The following is a 19,540-nucleotide window of genomic DNA, read 5'->3' on the forward strand; positions in this document are numbered from 1 at the left end:
GCAAGAGAGGCGCTGTGCATCGCGGTGTAGCTTGCTGTCCTGGTTCCGAGAGGGTGCGTTTCTGGATGAGGTATCAATATATTGCTTCCCCCTACTTATTCCTTCCGAGGAGATCACGAATGTAAAATTAGAGAGATTCGAGCACGCGCGGAGGCTTTCCGGCAGTCGTTCTTCCCGCGAATCATACGCGACTGGAACAGGAAAGGGAGGTAATGACAGTGGCACGTAAAATGCCTTCCGCCACACACCGTTGGGTGGCTTGCGGAGTATAAATGTAGATGTAGATGTAGACACTAGTAATACTGTATCCGAACATTACAGGTTTGATTTTCCTGCTCATCCCCATTAACTTACATTTTCCCTCATTTATTGTTAATTGCCAATCATCACACCAACTGGAAATTTTCCCTAAATCGTATTGTATCTTTCTACAGTCACTCAACTTCAACACCTTACCGTACACCATGGCATCATCAGCAAACAAACGCAGATTGCGCTCATGCTGTCCGCCAATCATTTATGTATACAGAGAACAACAGCGGTTCCGTCACACTTCCTTGGGGCCATCCTGACGATATCCTTGCCTCTGATGAACGTTCGCTGTAGAGGACAGCATACTGGCTTCTATTATCTAAGAAGTCTTCAAGCCACTCACGCGTCTGTGAACTAATTCCATATGCTCGTACCTTCGTTGACAGCCTTCAATGGGGTACCGTGTCAAATGCTTTCCGGAAATCTCGAAATATGGAATTTTCCTGTTGCCCTTCATCCATAGATCTCAGTATATCACGTGAGAAAAGGGCAAGCAGAGTTTCGCACGAGCGATGCTTTCTAAAACCGTGATGATTCGTGCACATAAGCTTCTCAGGAAATTTGTGGTGACGTCTTATGGGACCGAACTGCTGAGGTCATCGGTCCCTAAGCTTACACACTACTTAATCTAACTTAAACTAAATTACGCTACAGACAACACACACAGCCTATGCCCGAGGGCGGACTCGAACCTCCGACGGGGCAGCCGCGCAAACCGTAACAAGACGCCCAGACCGCGCGGCTACCCTGCGCGGCTAAGCTTCTCAGTCTCAAGAAAGTTTGTTACATTCGAACTGGGAATATATTCAAGGATTCTGCAGCAAACAGAAGTTAGGGATATTGGTCTGTCATTCTGCGGGTCCTTTCTTTTACCTTTCTTAAATACTGGAGGCACTTGCGCATTTTTTCACCTCTGCAAGATGTAGGATATCTAAGCGATATTCCAGTTTCTCCCATGTCCTGCCTAGTATATCCTCATTAACGTGTGCAACTGCTGCTCTGATACGAGCTTGCAGTTTCTTCAGGTCCCGCACAAGGACCTGGTAGACGGTATCCGTACAAAAATAATGAGGTTATTTCCGGGGAGAACTTGGGGGCTAAGAAATGCATTCCCCTCTGCCAATCCTGCGTCCTGGAAATGTCCCGTCGAAAGCCGACCTAACGATTGAGGCCCAGTGAGAAGGACCACCATCCTAGTTCAATATGATGTGATGTTGCAGTTCTTCGACCTATGGTAATGCAGACTGTTCCAACATGTCCGGATAAACAGTCGAGGGTATTGACGCCTCTACAAAGAAAACGATCTCACCACACGGTTATAAAACAGACCACACCACAGTTTTACTTTTGGATTATCTCCCACTCTTTTCATGCTAAAATGGGGGTTCTCAGAACCCCATATCATCATAGTGTATCATTTTACCTTCCCAGAAACGTGAAAGTAAGCTTCGTCCGTGAACATCACCTTTTTTCAGATGACACCGAGAACTCGTCCTCTTCATGACACTTCCGGTTTCTTTGAACCCAGTGTTTTACTGTCTGATGATCGGACGTGGGACCTGGCTGTCACGTATGGTCTCCGTCAGCCATTCCGCACACTGTGCTATCTGCAGGTGGAGGGGGGGGGGGCAGGGGTGGAGGGGCCATTTTTGTCAGTAACTAACTTCCAAAAAAGATTTCAGTTCAGGTGTGTGTGAACATTTTGCGGCAAGCCGCCCCTTCTTACCTATCCTCATTTTTTAAATATACGTGATCAAAGTTGAAAAGATCATTTTAGAACACGCTGTAGATTTATTTACTATTAAAAACAAAATAGTCTCTGACATTAGATGTATAAGTATTAATATCAAATTACGCTTTAAGTGGTCGATTCCCTAGAGGAAATCTCTCGAACTGTACCGGGCGGCTGTCCTAAGATTCTTCACGTGAATTTTCTCTGGTGTTTCGCCAGATATTTTCAGTTTGGTTACTTCAGTGTGCAGCCCAAACAAATACTGCTCACCATGTGCATCATGCGATGCCCGGTGTTGATGGAAAACATAGGTTTGTTCCTCGTTGCGAACAAAAAAAATTTTAACATGCCCATTCCAAAGAACGGTCGCGAATTATTCTAGTGCGATGTTCGTATTATCGATATATATTAACAGAGGCAGTGAAATAAGAATAATAATCAGTATTCCAGCAGCAAATAAGCAGCACTGCTGCATGGCCCTAGCAGACGGTACAGGGCAGGGCGGCACCCCAGTCGCTACTAGAGTACTGATTTTTCTTCTCGTCACTGTAAATATATATCGATAAAATGTAACCGCACTGTGTAGCCTGGAACCGCTCTATCGAATGGATACACAAAATTTCGCTTTAGAACAATTTTGTTTTGTAACTGGAAATAAACGGAAGCTTTCCACACTGGACGTTGCATGAATTATTTGACGAGCAGTATTTCCTTGGGCCGACTGCATCTACACATACCTAAAACAAAGTTGCAAATATCAGCCTAAATACCAAAGAAAATTCTCCTGGAGTCTCTTTGGAGAGACGCCCTGTGTATGTCCTGAGTCGAGGGTGTTGCGTACTCGAAGGTACTGAATAGAATTGGGGAGCAAGAAATTTGCGGCACAACTTGACCGAAAGGAGGGATCGGTTGATAGGACACATTCTGAGACATCAAGGAATTACTAATTTAGTACTGGAGGGAAGTGGGAGGTAAAAATCGTAGAGGGAGACGAAGACATGAAGACAGTAAGCAGATTAAGGAGTGTGTAGGTTGCAGTAGTTAAAGACGCTCGTACAAGATAGAGTAGCACGGAGAGCTACATAAAACCAGTCTTGGGATTGAAGACCACAACAACCACTTTCCTCGAAGACTGAAGATCCAAAGAGTCCGCAACAGTCGCAAACGAGAAAAAGATTATGGTGGAAGCAAACAGAAGTTGAGCGGTGGAGGAGGGGCGGGTGGAGAATTAAATAGATAGCCCTAGTGATGCTCAATACACATCACGACATCTTTTATTCCGAAAACTTTCAGGCTGGTCCCGCAACGTACTAAGTTAGGTAGAGTTTAAGAAGACAGCCCAGATACCCAATCCAAAAGCAGCGTATCCGAGTCAACTGGCCACGGAGGTACGGCGCGACGGCGGAGCGTGGGGGCTGGAGCGGCAGGTAAGTGGAGGCAGCTAGCAGCGCCGATCGCTCACCGCGCCCGCTTCCCTGTGCAGACGAAGCAGGCCTGGCCGCCGAGGCGGAGCTCAAGAAGCCGGAGGACCTCACGCCCGAGGAGAAGGTGGCGCTGCTGGGCCGCCCCAAGCTCGGCGAGGTCACCCGCACCCTCATACGCATCAAGGAGAGCAAGGAGTTCAAGGTGAGCCAGCCGGCCGGACTGACCGATAGTCTCGATTCGATTGACGATAATACGAGTGAAAGAATATTTGCAGCTGTTCGCACTGCTGACAAAGCGGATATGAAACCATCCTGTGAACACTTAGTATGCTACTGACAAACAGATATTGACAGATTTGGACATGTGTGCAGTATTCTACTGCTTTTGAAAAGCTGAGTACAGAAGCCGTTGACATTAATCTCACGTTTTTGTTAACAGGCCTAACAGATATCGTATTATAAGGATGAAGGGAAGTATCCTGTAGCAAACACACCATTAATCAATGCATGTTCTGTTCTATCCACTTCTTTAATCCAAAATTGGTGAGACCATAAATGTCCCATTTTGAGTGACTTAAGTTTGTCGTTGCTGTTGTAATGTTGCTTATTTTGCCTCATTCCATTCAAAAAATGGAAATATACTAGGTCTACAACTTTGCTTCCGCCGTTTTTTCTCGAAGTTCGGGACTTTATAGTGAAAAACTTACAAAAAAATTATGATTCAAAGTATTGCCCATCGCTGGCCACCACATTCTCCCACCTCTAGGATAGCATACGAATCCAGTGGCGGAAGAACTTGGCGTCTTTTGTGGGGATCCATGAGTCGATTCAATTTTGCACTTGTTCATATGATCGGAAGTGCTGGTCAGCCAGACTGTATGCCACTGATCGAAAAGGTGGTAGTCAGAGAGAGCAACGTATGGCGAGTACGGCGGGAGGGATAGGACTTCTCATTTCAACGTTTCCACTTATTTTGAAGCGTTTTGCGACATGGGGTGGAGCACTGACCTGCTGCAAAATTACCTTTACGTGTCTGTATTGTGGCCGTTTGTGTTTCAATGCTGGGCTCGAACGCATCAATTGCTTTCGATAATGATGTCCTGTGACTGTCTTCGTCTGTTTCAGTAGTTCCGAAAACCTTCTGTCTTCCACCGCCATGCCGGTCTTCGCCATCACAATCACCGTTCTTAAGGCTTTGAAAACATTCTCTGCACGTTCTTCCACTAATAGTTCCCTCACCATTCGTCTTACCCAGCATTTTAAGAGCTACAGTCGCAGATTTCTTCATGTTAAAGCAGAAAATTAAAACTTCCCGCAAATGGCGAGAAATGGGTACTTAAGTTGACGTACTTAGTAGAGAATAACCTTATGATGCAGTCACAAATCGACTAATATTTTATGGCATTATGTTTACAGACGCCTAAGCTTATTGCATTACACCTATGACCAACCACCCGAACCCCACCTGCCGCTACTGCCGCCTATTGCAAAACGGCGGAAGCAAAGTTGTAGACCTAATATCTTCAAAATATTGCAGAAAGTTGTTAGCTTGATTTGAGTCCTGGAAAATGTCAGTTTACGACTTTGATCAGTTACAGCAGTGTTACTCATGTCATAAACATTAATCAAGGAACAAACATTAATCAAGGAACTACTGAACTCGTCTGCCGTGATGCCAACGCCACAGCAATTATTACTTCTGCTCAGATTGGAGATTGCGAGAGAGGAAAGTATTCTGCTTAACGGTACAACTAGCGAGTGTATAATGATTCGATTTTGTTTCAGAACACCGTCGACAAACTGGTGCAGAGAGCAAACGCTTCTTTGTTAATCGGCACGTCCTCCTGGAAAGAACAATTCATCGAGGCAATCACGGTCAGTCCGGGTAAGTACACTTATAAGCTATTTTTAAAACATGCTAAGGATTTATTAAAGGTTCTCAGAACTACGTATCTACCTAATTGAGCGACACGTGCCTGTATTTCTTGTAGTGTCATTTTGGTCATTTGGAACAAGAGACTGAAGCAGAAAGCTACAAATACACTGCGTAACACAATGAAAGGGTCACTTTTTCGAGACCCCATAACTGTCTCCTATGTTTGCGTGGTAGAGTAATGATGGTGTACGCGTACGCGGAGAACTTGTTTGCGCAGCAATCGCCGACGTACTGTAGCTGAAGCGGAATAAGGGGAACCAGCCCGCATTCGCCGAGGCAGATGGAAAACCGCCTAAAAACCATCCACAGACTAGCCGGCTCGCCACACCTCGACACAAGTCCGCCGGACGGATTCGTGCCGGGGACCAGGCGCTCCTCCCACTCCGGAAAGCCGTGCGTTAGACCGCACGGCTAACCGGGCGGGCTTTATTTTAGATTAGTTTGCGCGTATTTTGCAAATTATAGAAAAAAAGCACAAACTGTTCAAGTATCCCGTCAGTACAGCAGAAAATTTCGCAGTGACGCTAATTTTCTTCTCTAACACACAAATTTTTGGCTAAAATTATTTTAAGATTTTTTATTCTCTTCGTCATTGTTGTAATTGTTTAACAACTCGTAACGTTCTTACATATCTTGGAACGTTAAGTAATTCCTTATTTCTTACTAAGTACGAATATTTTCAGATGGTAACTGAACCCTTCCTGTTACATGCTGTCATATTTCTCCTTTAAGAGGAAGACACTGAAACGTTTGGAAAACAGCTATTTATTGACACTCTTGCATAGTATTTAGGTAATAACTTCTGCGTGGTGCGGAATCACTGCGACAAAAGTCCTTATTTATTCCCACTGTCGATAGATCTACAGCAATGAAGAGAAAGAGAGAACTTAATATAAATTTCGCAGTCGAAAACGCCAGTTAACATTGTGACGGGCAATGAAGTTCTCGGCAACCTGATACACTGCTGACACCCACCGCATGATTCGACCCTTCCCTGAGGACACGTGGGCCTGCAATCCCAATGAAATTGATCTCACCGCTTTGGAGCGCAGCGCAACCGCAATGTTTGCTCTGGTATATAGGGTGGAACCATTAAGGACCTTTCAAAACTATTCGCGAAATTTGAGCGTAATTCGAAGCACCACGGAGTTTAAGCTTTTCCAGACCTCCTGTGGTGTGACGACGGGGGGAGAGGGGTAACAACAGTGATACAAGCGCGAATAAAACGGCAAAGGATCCATCTGAGGCTCTCCAGTTCGGCAATACCTGTGACACCCGCGCACATTTGTTGACCACTTGAAAATGTCCTTGTACGGAGGCAGCCGCCCTCCGACTTTTAGGCGTCGGCTTATCAGGCAACCCTTTCGATACTCCCCTAGATTTCGCATACGGACAGCAGACACTAGTCCAGTGACTTGGTGCAATTCATTTGAGGTGTGTCGAAATGGTTGCCTGTCACGCCGTCATATAGGAATCAGTAAATGGCTGTCTTCATACAGGAACATCTTTGAACTGCTCAACATGTGGCACTGAAGGTACTGGGAGAAGGGTGCGGGGGGCTTACCGTGTCAATTCTGAGCGGCGGTGTGTCTGAAATATATCCTTCCCCCTTCCGCAAGATAACTGCTTGATTTCAACGCTGGGAGTCGCGGTTCTGACATTCATCCCAAATGCATCGAAAGAAGGAATGAAATAATAGGTAAGAGGAGGTTTGACGGCCTTCCAACAGTATGTCATGTCCGCGGTGGTGTTGGGTAGAATTGTATTGAAATTTGGTGCCCATGTGACTTCACTGACCCAACTCACACTTCACATGAACTTCTGAGCTCCGGCCCTCTTTTCTTTCGCGTGTGTCGACACCTTGCTGTTCCAAGCGTCGCCGAGTCCGAGGGTGACGTCACGGGACGCCACGCTTTTGCACCATTACACAAGAAGGTTGCAGACACCTTTGAGGCAAATTTCATACGTCTGCGTTACAATGGGAGACCATTAGGGCTTTTCGAAAAAGTATCATTTTAATTGTGTTGCGCAGTGTAGTTTCATATCTCGACGTAAGAATTCAAAGATTTTGGAAACATCGATTGCGTTCTTGATTTCGGGTTACTTTCAGCTTATTTCACATAAAAAACATTCATTCTGAATTTAAATGTCCAATATTCTATACTGGAACCATTTCTGATCAGCAGCGTTTCCATTGCATTATAACGTAGCCGTATTCGTTCTTGCATTCTGTAATCTTCCTTTGAGGATAGACGACTATTATCCCAGGAAGACCTACTTACAACGTTTCAAGTAACTGAATTAAGTGAAGAATGCACTGCAAATTCCTGTATATAGATCCAGTAGAAGTAGCGAACACTTCATTATATCACACCCAAAGTCATTTCAGCAATCATTATTCCCTCACTCCATGCGTACATGGAACGAGAAGAAACCCTAATACGTGGTTCAATGGTAAGTACTCTCTGTCATGTACTTTACAGTGGTTCGCAGACTATAATGTAGATTTAGATGCTTTGGTCTCCACTACCGAAGCTAACAGCCAGTATAAATAACTCCGACGGTCTTCCTTTTGTATAACGTGAGCGCAGAATATGAGTACTAGCGACGTCAACAGAAATACAGCACATCCGCAGTCTCTTCATTTCCATGTTTGGTGACCACCTCAGCTTTCACTTGAAAGTGTCAATTCAGCCCACTTGGAGAGGGGGTTCTTGACTAACCGGGAGCCTGTGACCCTGCCGAGATAAACGGGTGCTCTTGGCTTCACGTTTTGCAGCTCTAGCTGTGCGCCAGCCATCTGAATCTCAAAGATGCCTTCTCCTTACGCGATGGAAAATGCACATTTGGCATTTGTTTGGGCTTTTGCGGCTTCCAAAAGTGGAGGACGCAGCGACAGCGATAGTTTCCGATGTACAACGAAATACCCCTTCAATTCAAGCAACAAGGGCCACTTGAAACTAAAATAAGTTATTTCATGGAAACATTCTACAGGGTGTCTCAAACTTTTTGGGTCAGACTGAAACAGATGACAGTGGGCCCACAACCGATTATACTGAGATCGAAAACTCATATTTATTGTGTTATGAACGTACACAGCGTGCATCGCATAACAACGACGTAGCTCATAGTAATCGTGGAAATCGACGACCTCCAGTCGCATTGCAACGGCACATACTGTTCCGCCACACTATTCCAAAGATCCCGGGTGTCTGTTGTACACTGGAACAGGCAACGTCGGTGTATGAACCCCCGTAGAAACGGATGAAGATCTGTTTGCTACGTTGACGCCTGTCTCCTGGTGTAACAGACACCAGGCATCTTTCAGTGTTTGCGGTAGGACTGCGTGCGCGTTGCCGCGCATGCATTGAGGCTGGCGGTCGTCACTTTGAACAATTATTACGAGCTACCGTACGTTGTTGTTATGCGGTGTATACTATGTATGTCCATAACACAATAAATATGCATTTTCGACAATTCATTCCCTGTCTCAATATAATCAGTTCTGGACCCTCCATCACCTGTTTCAATTTGACAAATGGTTCAAAATGGTTCAAATGGCTCTGAGCACTATGCGACTTATCTTCTGAGGTCATCAGTCGCCTAGAACTTAGAACTAATTAAACCTAACTAACCTAAGAACATCACACACATCCATGCCCGAGGCAGGATTCGAACCTGCGACCGTAGCGGTCGCTCGGCTCCAGACTGTAGCGCCTAGAACCTCACGGCCACTCCGGCCGGCTTCAATTTGACAAAAAGATTTAAGACACCATGTATGTGATGCAAACTATTTTCCATGACACACTAACATTTATGAAAAGTACAACATCACGCAGGATACAAGTCACGCAGGATACAAGTTAATGAAGCGAATTGTACAGAGGGCTTTGATGGTAAGAAAACAAATTTCGAGGAATGTTGAAAAAGTGCAAATATGCCTATTTCATATCCGAGGAGGACTGAGACAAAAATTACGAAGCCAAACGTGTTTTTTGGATAACTCTGCCAGTAAAATACTTGAGTCTAAGAATGAACTGTTTAATTACGTACGTGGTTGGCAATGTCGTGTGGTTGGCAAAACCTAGTAAAATGTACACGCACATCATGAGCGGCGAGGACAGGAGTCTTCATTAATAAATTGCAGATTGCGAGTTATGTACTCGGACACGGTCATTTATGATGCCGAGGTATGTATGACTTCAGTCTGTGTTGTCAAATTAAGGTGTACCAGTCAACTGTCTTGCGGAAAACTGTTTTGTTCCTAGTTGTGGATCAGCAGACATCATATCGTAGACATGTGTAGTTGGCACCCGACTTTCAAGAAATATACAATTATTCCTAGTTATTGATAGACATGCAGTAGTAGAGCTCTCCGTACAAACTTTGAATAATTTTGAAAAATCTCGCGAAAAAATTATGATCACGGTTCCAAATAGCTCCCCACGAGTTCTACAGAAAACATTTTATCTATCTTGCAACGATTTCGCGTTAAGTGGCTTACTTAAATTAGACAACGAAACACTATATAGTCCTGGTCAGATGGCTAACCAATTAGAGATCGGATGGCGTTGCTACGTGAGGACAAAGTTTTGGAAGTTAAGTAATGATTTAAGTGACCGTTTTCGATAGAATTCTCGGGCTGCTACCCATCCAGAATGTGATCGGAACTCCCAACACTAAGCCCTCTTCTTGCGTGAGTTATGTGTGATGGCTGTCAATGGCGTGTTCGCAGCGGTGTGGTCACGCCTAAAAATGAATTAAATTAGCCCTGCCATTGACAACCTGTAGCTGGGTGTAACGTGTTGTTAATTCCCCAAATTGGGACAATACTCCACTCTAATTTGTCAGGATAGGTACGTGGATCTAATCCTAGGAAGAGCAGAACAACTGGGTATCGATAATTTGTTTATCACAAAAACAGCTCCTAAAGAAACATATGCAAAGTGAACAAGTATAGATAGAACGTTAACCTCTATTCATTAATCTAAATTTGACATTGGCAAAACGTATATGACGTGACTCGAAATCCCCCCACCGTTTATACGACGGAAACACTAATTGGTTGATACTGATCAGCATCAAAGTTAAGAAATCCTCCACCCTGACTGATACTCACACTACAGGGCTCCTCGATCAAAAAAATTGAACTTAACACATTTACTGTCTATCGAGCTGTGGTGCGTATACGACAAAATTCAATGCTGTGAAGAACAATTCTGCAGCGGTGCCCCGCTCAGTGTTGCCGTCGGTCGTGCAGATGAACTGCGTCGCCTAGCTGAAAATACTAACTAGACAGTCGACGCGAAACAGCGTACGCAATCTCCTGGAGTAGAAGATACTCCCATACAATGCCGGACGACTTCGTAATGCCTAAATCTACACAAAAAAAAAAAAAAACAGGTTCGCAGATCTGCTCGTAGAGAAACGAGTGATGCCGTTCCTAGTGACAAAATCAGCACTTTCGAATCTAATGATGAGACTGTTCACTGACACCTTGCCAGCAATGTCACAAAACACTATCCAGAGAAGTGTATCGTGCCGACACCCGCTCGAGAGTTCCCAAAATCGCTATCTAGCCAAGTGTCTCCTACCAACATCTGCCAGAGAGTCTCATCGCCTTGAAGAATCCAGTTTAGAGCAAATCTCACCTCGTTAGCGTGAACTCTGCTTGTGGCCAATCACTGACCCCATTACAAGTGGAATACCCCCTACTCTATGCACCATGAAACTGGGCAGCCAACCGCGTTCAGCTCATACTCAGTTTGGTAGAAACTTCTAGAAACAAAATGTGAGCCCCTCCTCCGGCTGCAATTCACCCAACCAGATACCTTTCCATGTCTTTTAGTGGGAATATACACTCCTGGAAATGGAAAAAAGAACACATTGACACCGGTGTGTCAGACCCACCATACTTCCTCCGGACACTGCGAGAGGGCTGTACAAGCAATGATCACACGCACGGCACAGCGGACATACCAGGAACCGCGGTGTTGGCCGTCGAATGGCGCTAGCTGCGCAGCATTTGTGCACCGCCGCCGTCAGTGTCAGCCAGTTTGCCGTGGCATACGGAGCTCCATCGCAGTCTCTAACACTGGTAGCATGCCGCGACAGCGTGGACGTGAACCGTATGTGCAGTTGACGGACTTTGAGCGAGGGCATATAGTGGGCATGCTGGAGGCCGGGTGGACGTACCGCCGAATTGTTCAACACGTGGGGCGTGAGTTCTCCACAGTACATCGATGTTGTCGCCAGTGGTCGGCGGAAGGTGCACGTGCCCGTCGACCTGGGACCGGACCGCAGCGACGCACGGATGCACGCCAAGACCGTAGGATCCTACGCAGTGCCGTAGGGGACCGCACCGCCACTTCCCAGCAAATTAGGGACACTGTTGCTCCTGGGGTATCAGCGAGGACCATTCGCAACCGTCTCCATGAAGCTGGGCTACGGTCCCGCACACCGTTAGGCCGTCTTCCGCTCACGCCCCAACATCGTGCAGCCCGCTTCCAGTGGTGTCGCGACAGGCGTGAATGGAGGGACGAATGGAGACGTGTCGTCTTCAGCGATGAGAGTCGCTTCTGCCTTGGTGCCAATGATGGTCGTATGCGTGTTTGGCACCGTGCAGGTGAGCGCCACAACCAGGACTGCATACGACCGAGGCACACAGGGCCAACACCCGGCATCATGGTGTGGGGAGCGATCTCCTACACTGGCCGTACACCACTGGTGATCGTCGAGGGGACACTGAATAGTGCACGGTACATCCAAACCGTCATCGAACCCATCGTTCTACCATTCCTAGACCGGCAAGGGAACTTGCTGTTCCAACAGGACAATGCACGTCCGCATGTATCCCGTGCCACCCAACGTGCTCTAGAAGGTGTAAGTCAACTACCCTGGCCAGCAAGATCTCCGCATCTGTCCCCCATTGAGCATGTTTGGGACTGGATGAAGCGTCGTCTCACGCGGTCTGCACGTCCAGCACGAACGCTGGTCCAACTGAGGCGCCAGGTGGAAATGGCATGGCAAGCCGTTCCACAGGACTACATCCAGCATCTCTACGATCGTCTCCATGGGAGAATAGCAGCCTGCATTGCTGCGAAAGGTGGATATACACTGTACTAGTGCCGACATTGTGCATGCTCTGTTGCCTGTGTCTATGTGCCTGTGGGTCTGTCAGTTTGATCATGTGATGTATCTGACCCCAGGAATGTGTCAATAAAGTTTCCCCTTCCTGGGACAATGAATTCACGGTGTTCTTATTTCAATTTCCAGGAGTGTATTTTAGCGTCTAGCTTCAGAACTTCTGCGACCTATAGCCCGTACCTATCGCAAGCACTCCATGTGCGTTCCTCATGCTAAAGAAGGCTAGTCACATCCATTTTAAGATGCTCTCTCTACAATCTTATGCTTTCAGTGTTGTCTCGCACCCGCCTCCTTAGTGACCACACGTTCGTCACGAGACGTCCCTTTCCACCAGCCTCACGACCTGCCGGCAGTCTTAGGCAGTAAACGCCCGGCATTCTCTTTTCAGAACCATAAAACTGCCCTCCCTTCAGCACTTATTCCGTGTCAAGCACAGGAACCGCGAAGTCCCATCTTCGCCCTGTTGTCAGAGCGAGCGCGACATCACACTCAAGGCTTGGACCTCTATAGGTACGTTAGCATGAGGCTAACCAGTATCAACCAATAACTGATTAATGATTCGATAACCTCACTTATAAAATATGATCCCATACTAACTAAATGAAATATGAATTGTCGAAATTATTCATGCATGATGGCAAAATTTTGACAGCTTGAAACTGTTGTATAAATTTGTTTCTTTTTTATGTAGTGGAAGTGGGTCCCTAATTATTGCAGTTATCTCAAACTATTATCTGCACAAAAATATCATTAGTGTTTTCTGCAGAGATCTTTGGAGGTATTCAGAATTCTGATCGTAATTTTTTTCTCGAAAGGGCAAATAATTTCTCTTTATTTACAAGATTAAAATTTTCGCTAGTACTGTTGTTTCCTTCACAAAATTCTGCAGAACTATTCAAATTTTGTATACACAACTCTAGAAGTACAGCATATCTGTCAAGAACACTGAAAAACATATATTTCTCGAAAGTTGAGTGCCGATTTCACCAGACGTCGTATCATGTATGGACTAGTTAAATGGACTTTTAGGAAAGCTGACAAGCTAGGTATAGGAAATATCTGATGCGCGCCATAGTTGTAAAGCTCTTCTAATGGCTAACGGAAAAAAGCTGAATGAATCACAGTACAACATCCTCCACACCATGGTTTCAAGGCTGTTCCAGTGATTAATAGGAACAGCCTGAATGAACCACAGTACAACAGCCTGCACACCTTGGTTCCAAGACCCTTCCAAAGGTTAACAGAAACAAGCTGAAAGTGCAAGAGCACAACAACTGACGAGGTCAATGAACTCTGCCATATACCAGAATCAGTAATTGCTCCTGTGAATGTGGAGCCTTCAGTCAGTTCTTGTCCAGTTGCGTGCAGTATGTACATGTCCATATGAATTACTGTAACTTCATTGTTATATGAGTATACATGTATCACCATGTACCTGTCATGAGATAAATAAATAAAAATGCATGTGAAATGGATGTTGCGTACAAGTAATACAGGAACAGCAGCTACATTCCTGCCGTTCATAGAAAGTACAAGATTTAAATGTTCAATAATCGCAGTAGCAATAGTCATTAACTGATAGGTCAAAACATGACCAGCTGCTTAACAGCGTGCCGGTCCACCTTTGGAACGCAGTACACCAACGATCCAGCGTGGTATTGATTAAACAAGTTCTCGGCAGGTTCCCCACATATTTAAATTACGGGCCGGTGGTTTGTTTGATCGGAGCTGGATCCTGATAGCTTCCCAGATATATTCCATCGGGTCCATATGAAGCGGAATTTGTGGCCAAAACATTCTCTGCCATGTTACTGAAACCACTATACAGTGATTCTCGCCTTGTGACACAGACAGTAAGCCTGCTGGAAGCTGTAATCTTCGTCGGGGACGACATCAGTCCACGTATCGTCAAGGTTGCAGATATGTCGTTAGGAAACCCTTAGACATTCTCAAAACAGTTACGATCACCCCCCATGCGATTTGCATATTTTTTGAGTCCTGAAGACCGGCAATTTGCTTCGGACGAATAGTTACCTGAGTGCAATCATGGCTACCTGAGTACAATCATGGCTAAAATTTACAGACGCGCGAAATTTGGCACGGACTTCAAGTCGAGATGCCTTTAATAGGTTCCACAACGAAACATTGTCTAGAAATTTGGTAGAAAATCCGAAGAAATTCTGGTCGTATGTAAAGTACACAAGCGGCAAGACGCAGTCAATACCTTCGCTGCGCAGTGCCGATGGTACTGTTACCGACGACTATGCCGCTAAAGCGGAGTTACTGAACGCAGTTTTCCGAAATTCCTTCACCAGGGAAGACGAATGGAATATTCCTGAATTTGAAACAAGAACAGCTGCTAGCATGAGTTTCTTAGAAGTAGATACCTTAGGGGTTGCGAAGCAACTCAAATCGCTTGATACGGGCAAGTCTTCAGGTCCAGATTGTATACCGATTAGGTTCCTTTTAGATTACGCTGATACAATAGCTCCCTACTTAGAAATCATATACAACCGCTCGCTTACCGATAGATCTGTACCTACAGATTGGAAAATTGCGCAGGTCGCACGGCAAGTCTTCAGGTCCAGATTGTATACCGATTAGGTTCCTTTTAGATTACGCTGATACAATAGCTCCCTACTTAGAAATCATATACAACCGCTCGCTTACCGATAGATCTGTACCTACAGATTGGAAAATTGCGCAGGTCGCACCAGTGTTTAAAAAGGGTAGTAGGAGTAATCCATCGAACTACAGACCTATATCATTGACGTCGGTTTGCAGTAGGGTTTTGGAGCATATACTGTATTCAAACATTATGAATCACCTCGAAGGGAACGATCTATTGATACGTAATCAGCATGGTTTCAGAAAACATCGTTCTTGTGCAACGAAGGTAGATCTTTATTCGCACGAAGTAATGACCGCTGTCGACAGGGGATCTCAAGTTGATTCCGTATTTCTAGATTTCCGGAAAGCTTCTGACACCGTTTCTCACAAGCGACTTCTAATCAAGCTGCGGGCCTACGGGGTATCGTCTCAGTTGTGCGACTGGACTCGTGATTTCTTGTCAGGAAGGTCGCAGTTCGTAGTAATAGACGGAAAATCATCGACTAAAACTGAAGTGATGTCAGGTGTTCCCCAGGGAAGCGTCCTGGGACCTCTGCTGTTCCTGATCTATATAAATGACCTGGGTGACAATCTGAGCAGTTCTCTTAGGTTGTTCGCAGATGATGCTGTAATTTACCGTCTAGTAAGGTCATCCGAAGACCAGTATCAGTTGCAAAGCGATTTAGAAAAGATTGCTGTATGGTGTGGCAGGTGGCAGTTGACGCTAAATAACGAAAAGTGTGAGGTGATCAACATGAGTTCCAAAAGAAATCGGTTGGAATTCGATTACTGGATAAATAGTACAATTCTCAAGGCTGTCAATTCAACTAAGTACCTGGGTGTTAAAATTACGAACAACTTCAGTTGGAAAGACCACACAGATAATATTGTGGGGAAGGCGAGCCAAAGGTTGCGTTTCATTGGCAGGACACTTAGAAGATGCAACAAGTCCACTAAAGAGACAGCTTACACTACACTCGTTCGTCCGCTGTTAGAATATTGCTGCGCGGTGTGGGATCCTTACCAGGTGGGATTGACGGAGGACATCCGAAGGGTGCAAAAAAGGGCAGCTCGTTTTGTATTATCACGTAATAGGGGAGAGAGTGTGGCAGATATGATACGCGAGTTGGGATGGAAGTCATTAAAGCAAAGACGTTTTTCGTCGCGGCGAGATCTGTTTACGAAATTTCAGTCACCAACTTTCTCTTCCGGATGCGAAAATATTTTGTTGAGCCCAACCTGCATAGGTAGGAATGATCATCAAAATAAAATAAGAGAAATCAGAGCTCGAACAAAAAGGTTCAGGTGTTCGTTTTTCCCGCGCGCTGTTCGGGAGTGGAATGGTAGAGAGATAGTATGATTGTGGTTCGATGAACCCTCTGCCAAGCACTTAAATGTGAATTGTAGAGTAATCATGGTTCTATAGACAACCGCAAATATTTTTCCAGGAAGGCATTGACCATATTGTCTCACAGTGAGATTAATGTATTAACTTATGGCGATTACTTATGAAATAATAAACAGTTTACTTAGGTTTTCCAACTGTCTCTTCTTCATTTGACTGCCCCTTATAGAAAGGATATCGTGATCAGCTCAATACAGCTGCATAGCTCGTCTGTTTCAACAGGTACCCTACCACAGAAAAGGAAGACAATCCACCTTGTGCTGATATCTTGCACCAACCGATGCTCCCGTTTTGAATCGCCAACAGCTTTTCTTGAGCTACGCTAGAATAAGTGAAATATGTTACGAGACGTCCGCCAGTAGCGATCATTCCTGCCATATCTTCAATGACACAGTTAAACCCTCTAAACTGAATAGGTAAAACATTCAGCAGAATCACACTCAGTCACTCGGTCACTTTTCACCATGCTGACGCCACTGTAATTAATGAGTAAATGTATTTTGCTTTGTTCAGTACAACTGCGATAGTATTCATTCCCCTCACTGCTGTATAAAAGGCTTAATAGCAATAACTCCGTGTTCCAGCTAAAATTCAGAAGAGAACCGATTAGCTATGAACTTTGTTATGCAAACATATCCATGTATCCTAAATTACTGAAAAGACGGAAGCATCTGTAATATTTCTTTTGATTTTACATAAATTCTGTCTGTCAGGAACAATTTTTGAGAAAAGTATGTACTGCATGGTATTTTATAGCGGGGTAAAGCTTGTTCTGAAAGTCTTGTAAATCCAATCCTTTCTACTGTAGATAATGCCTCGTTGTCTGGTGTAATCATTTTTGCTACTAAATAATGATTTTTTTTTATTTTGTGAGGTTTACATCCCAAAGCAGTTTCCTACGAAACGATTCTGTCATAGTCAATTGCTTTTCTATCGATGTTGATGAAGTACTTTTATAGGTGATGGCTAAAGACGGTGTAGGCACGGCAGCGGCTGTACCTTTACTAATGGCTTGAAATTTATCTGGATATTTCGTTTCCAAATGATTTTTTTTTTTCATGCGGAAGCTGAAGTACCTGTTACACAAAAAAAACTGGAAGTAAAAATAGGCTAGGTACCCTCCATTAGTTTAAAAGGTTTTCTTATAACTACTTTTCACAAAAACATCCGCACAATTTCATTCAAGCCAAGTACCCCACTTAAATAATTTTAATCACCATATCTATGGACATCATAGTGGTAAAAATAGGCTAGGTACTCTCCATTAGTTTAAACGGTTTTTATAGCTACTTTTCACAGAAACATCTGCACAAGTTCATTTCAGCCGAGTAACCCACTTTAATCATGTTAATCACCATATGTAATGACAAACAACTTTCTCATCAGTGTAATAAAACAATTCAAAGAATAAAAGAAAGCTAAGGATTTACTACATACCTGCCTTTTTTTCTTCTCCCTCGTGAGAAATCTGAACTCAATACAACAAACAAACAGAAACTTATTATTGTTTCTGTTTGTAGCAAAAATTTGCAAATGAACTTTTTCGCACATTATATTGCAAATAATAAACTATTTTCAGTCGTAACCTCACATAATAATTAGTGAAAGTGATCGCAGTTCGCAATAAATCAAATAATCAAGCCAGTCAATCAATCACACTCTTCGCTCATGAATGACGATGCCCAAATTGACACGAATTCGCTCAATTGTCCACTCCTGACCTCCGCGGACTCGCTGTGGCTTACATGACAGTGTTCGGCAGAATATTCTGCCGCGAGGTATCCAGCTTGTAGGATAGCAAAACTAGAGAGCCAAACAGCTGTCCGTTTTGTGACTAACTAAAACTGTTAACACTAAATTCTAGATCACGTGTGACTCATTTCCCATCTTATTCTCTTATGCCATATTCGTAAATCAACTGAAACTTTGTGGTGGCCCAGCCTTTTTCCATGACTACACAGCACCATGATTCACAATGTAGTACTATGAATGCACGCAACTCTAACACCACTTCTCTATAGCCCATTGCCACGCGGGATTAGCCGAGCGGTCTGGGGCGATGCAGTCATGGACTGTGAGGCTGGTCCCGGCGGAGGTTCGAGTCCTCCCTCGGGTATAGGTGTGTGTGTTTGTCCTTAGGAAAATTTACGTTAAGTAGTGTGTAAGCTTAGGGACTGATGACCTTAGCAGTTAAGTCCCATAAGAGTTCACACACACATTGTATAGCCTATTGTTGTTGGTTAGCTACATGCTTCACCTATACTTTCAGAAGGTAGATGTTACATGATCTGCTGTAATTGATCTACCATCGATAGCCAGTCTTACTCCATGTAAAATACTAAAAAATAAAATTCTGTATAAAAATTTACACTGAGGCGACAAAGACATGGGATAGCTATACACACTTATACAGCTGATGGTAGTATCGCGTACACAGGGTATAAAAGGGTAGTGCATTGGCAGAACTATCATTTGCATTTAAGTGATTCATGTGAAAAAGTTTACGACGTGATTGTGGCCACACGATGGGAATTAACAGATTTTGAACGCGGAATGGTAGGTGGAGCTAGACGCATGAGACATTCTCTTCCTTTCAATATTCCGAGATCCACAGTGTCAAGAGTGTGCTGAGAGTACCTGTCATCACGGACAACGCAGCGCCCGACGGTCTTCACTTAACGACCGAGAGCAACGGTGTCTGTGTGGTGTCACCGCAAGGCACCACACTTGCTAGGTTGTAGGCTTCAAATCGGCCGCGGTCCCTCAGTACACATCGGACCCGCGAGTCGCCACTGTCGACGCCAGCAGACCGAGCGCCGCCACTCGGCTGGTCTTACGAGACAAGCTAGTGCACTGGCCAGTTCTACAGCCGACTTCAGAGATCTCATTTGCAGAGACGCTAGTTAGCATAGCCTTCAGCTAAGTCAGTAGCCACGACCTAGTCAGGCGCCACATACAGTTTATGCATTGACAAT

The 19,540-nt window shown here is 44.7% G+C and overlaps 1 protein-coding gene across 1 annotated transcript in view; it reads left to right on the plus strand.

Moving 5' to 3' along the window:
* The window catches only part of LOC126183626 (sodium/calcium exchanger 1-like), a 195,865-nt gene that overhangs the window by 62,861 nt on the left and 113,464 nt on the right, over positions 1-19,540 (plus strand). Inside the window, exons 2-3 of the mRNA XM_049925748.1 lie at positions 3,528-3,670; positions 5,254-5,353. Coding sequence (XP_049781705.1) covers positions 3,528-3,670; positions 5,254-5,353 — 243 coding nt within the window. The remainder of the gene's footprint in view (positions 1-3,527; positions 3,671-5,253; positions 5,354-19,540) is intronic.

The sequence above is a fragment of the Schistocerca cancellata genome, chromosome 1, assembly GCF_023864275.1.
Source record: "Schistocerca cancellata isolate TAMUIC-IGC-003103 chromosome 1, iqSchCanc2.1, whole genome shotgun sequence".
Classification (NCBI taxonomy): domain Eukaryota; kingdom Metazoa; phylum Arthropoda; class Insecta; order Orthoptera; family Acrididae; genus Schistocerca; species Schistocerca cancellata.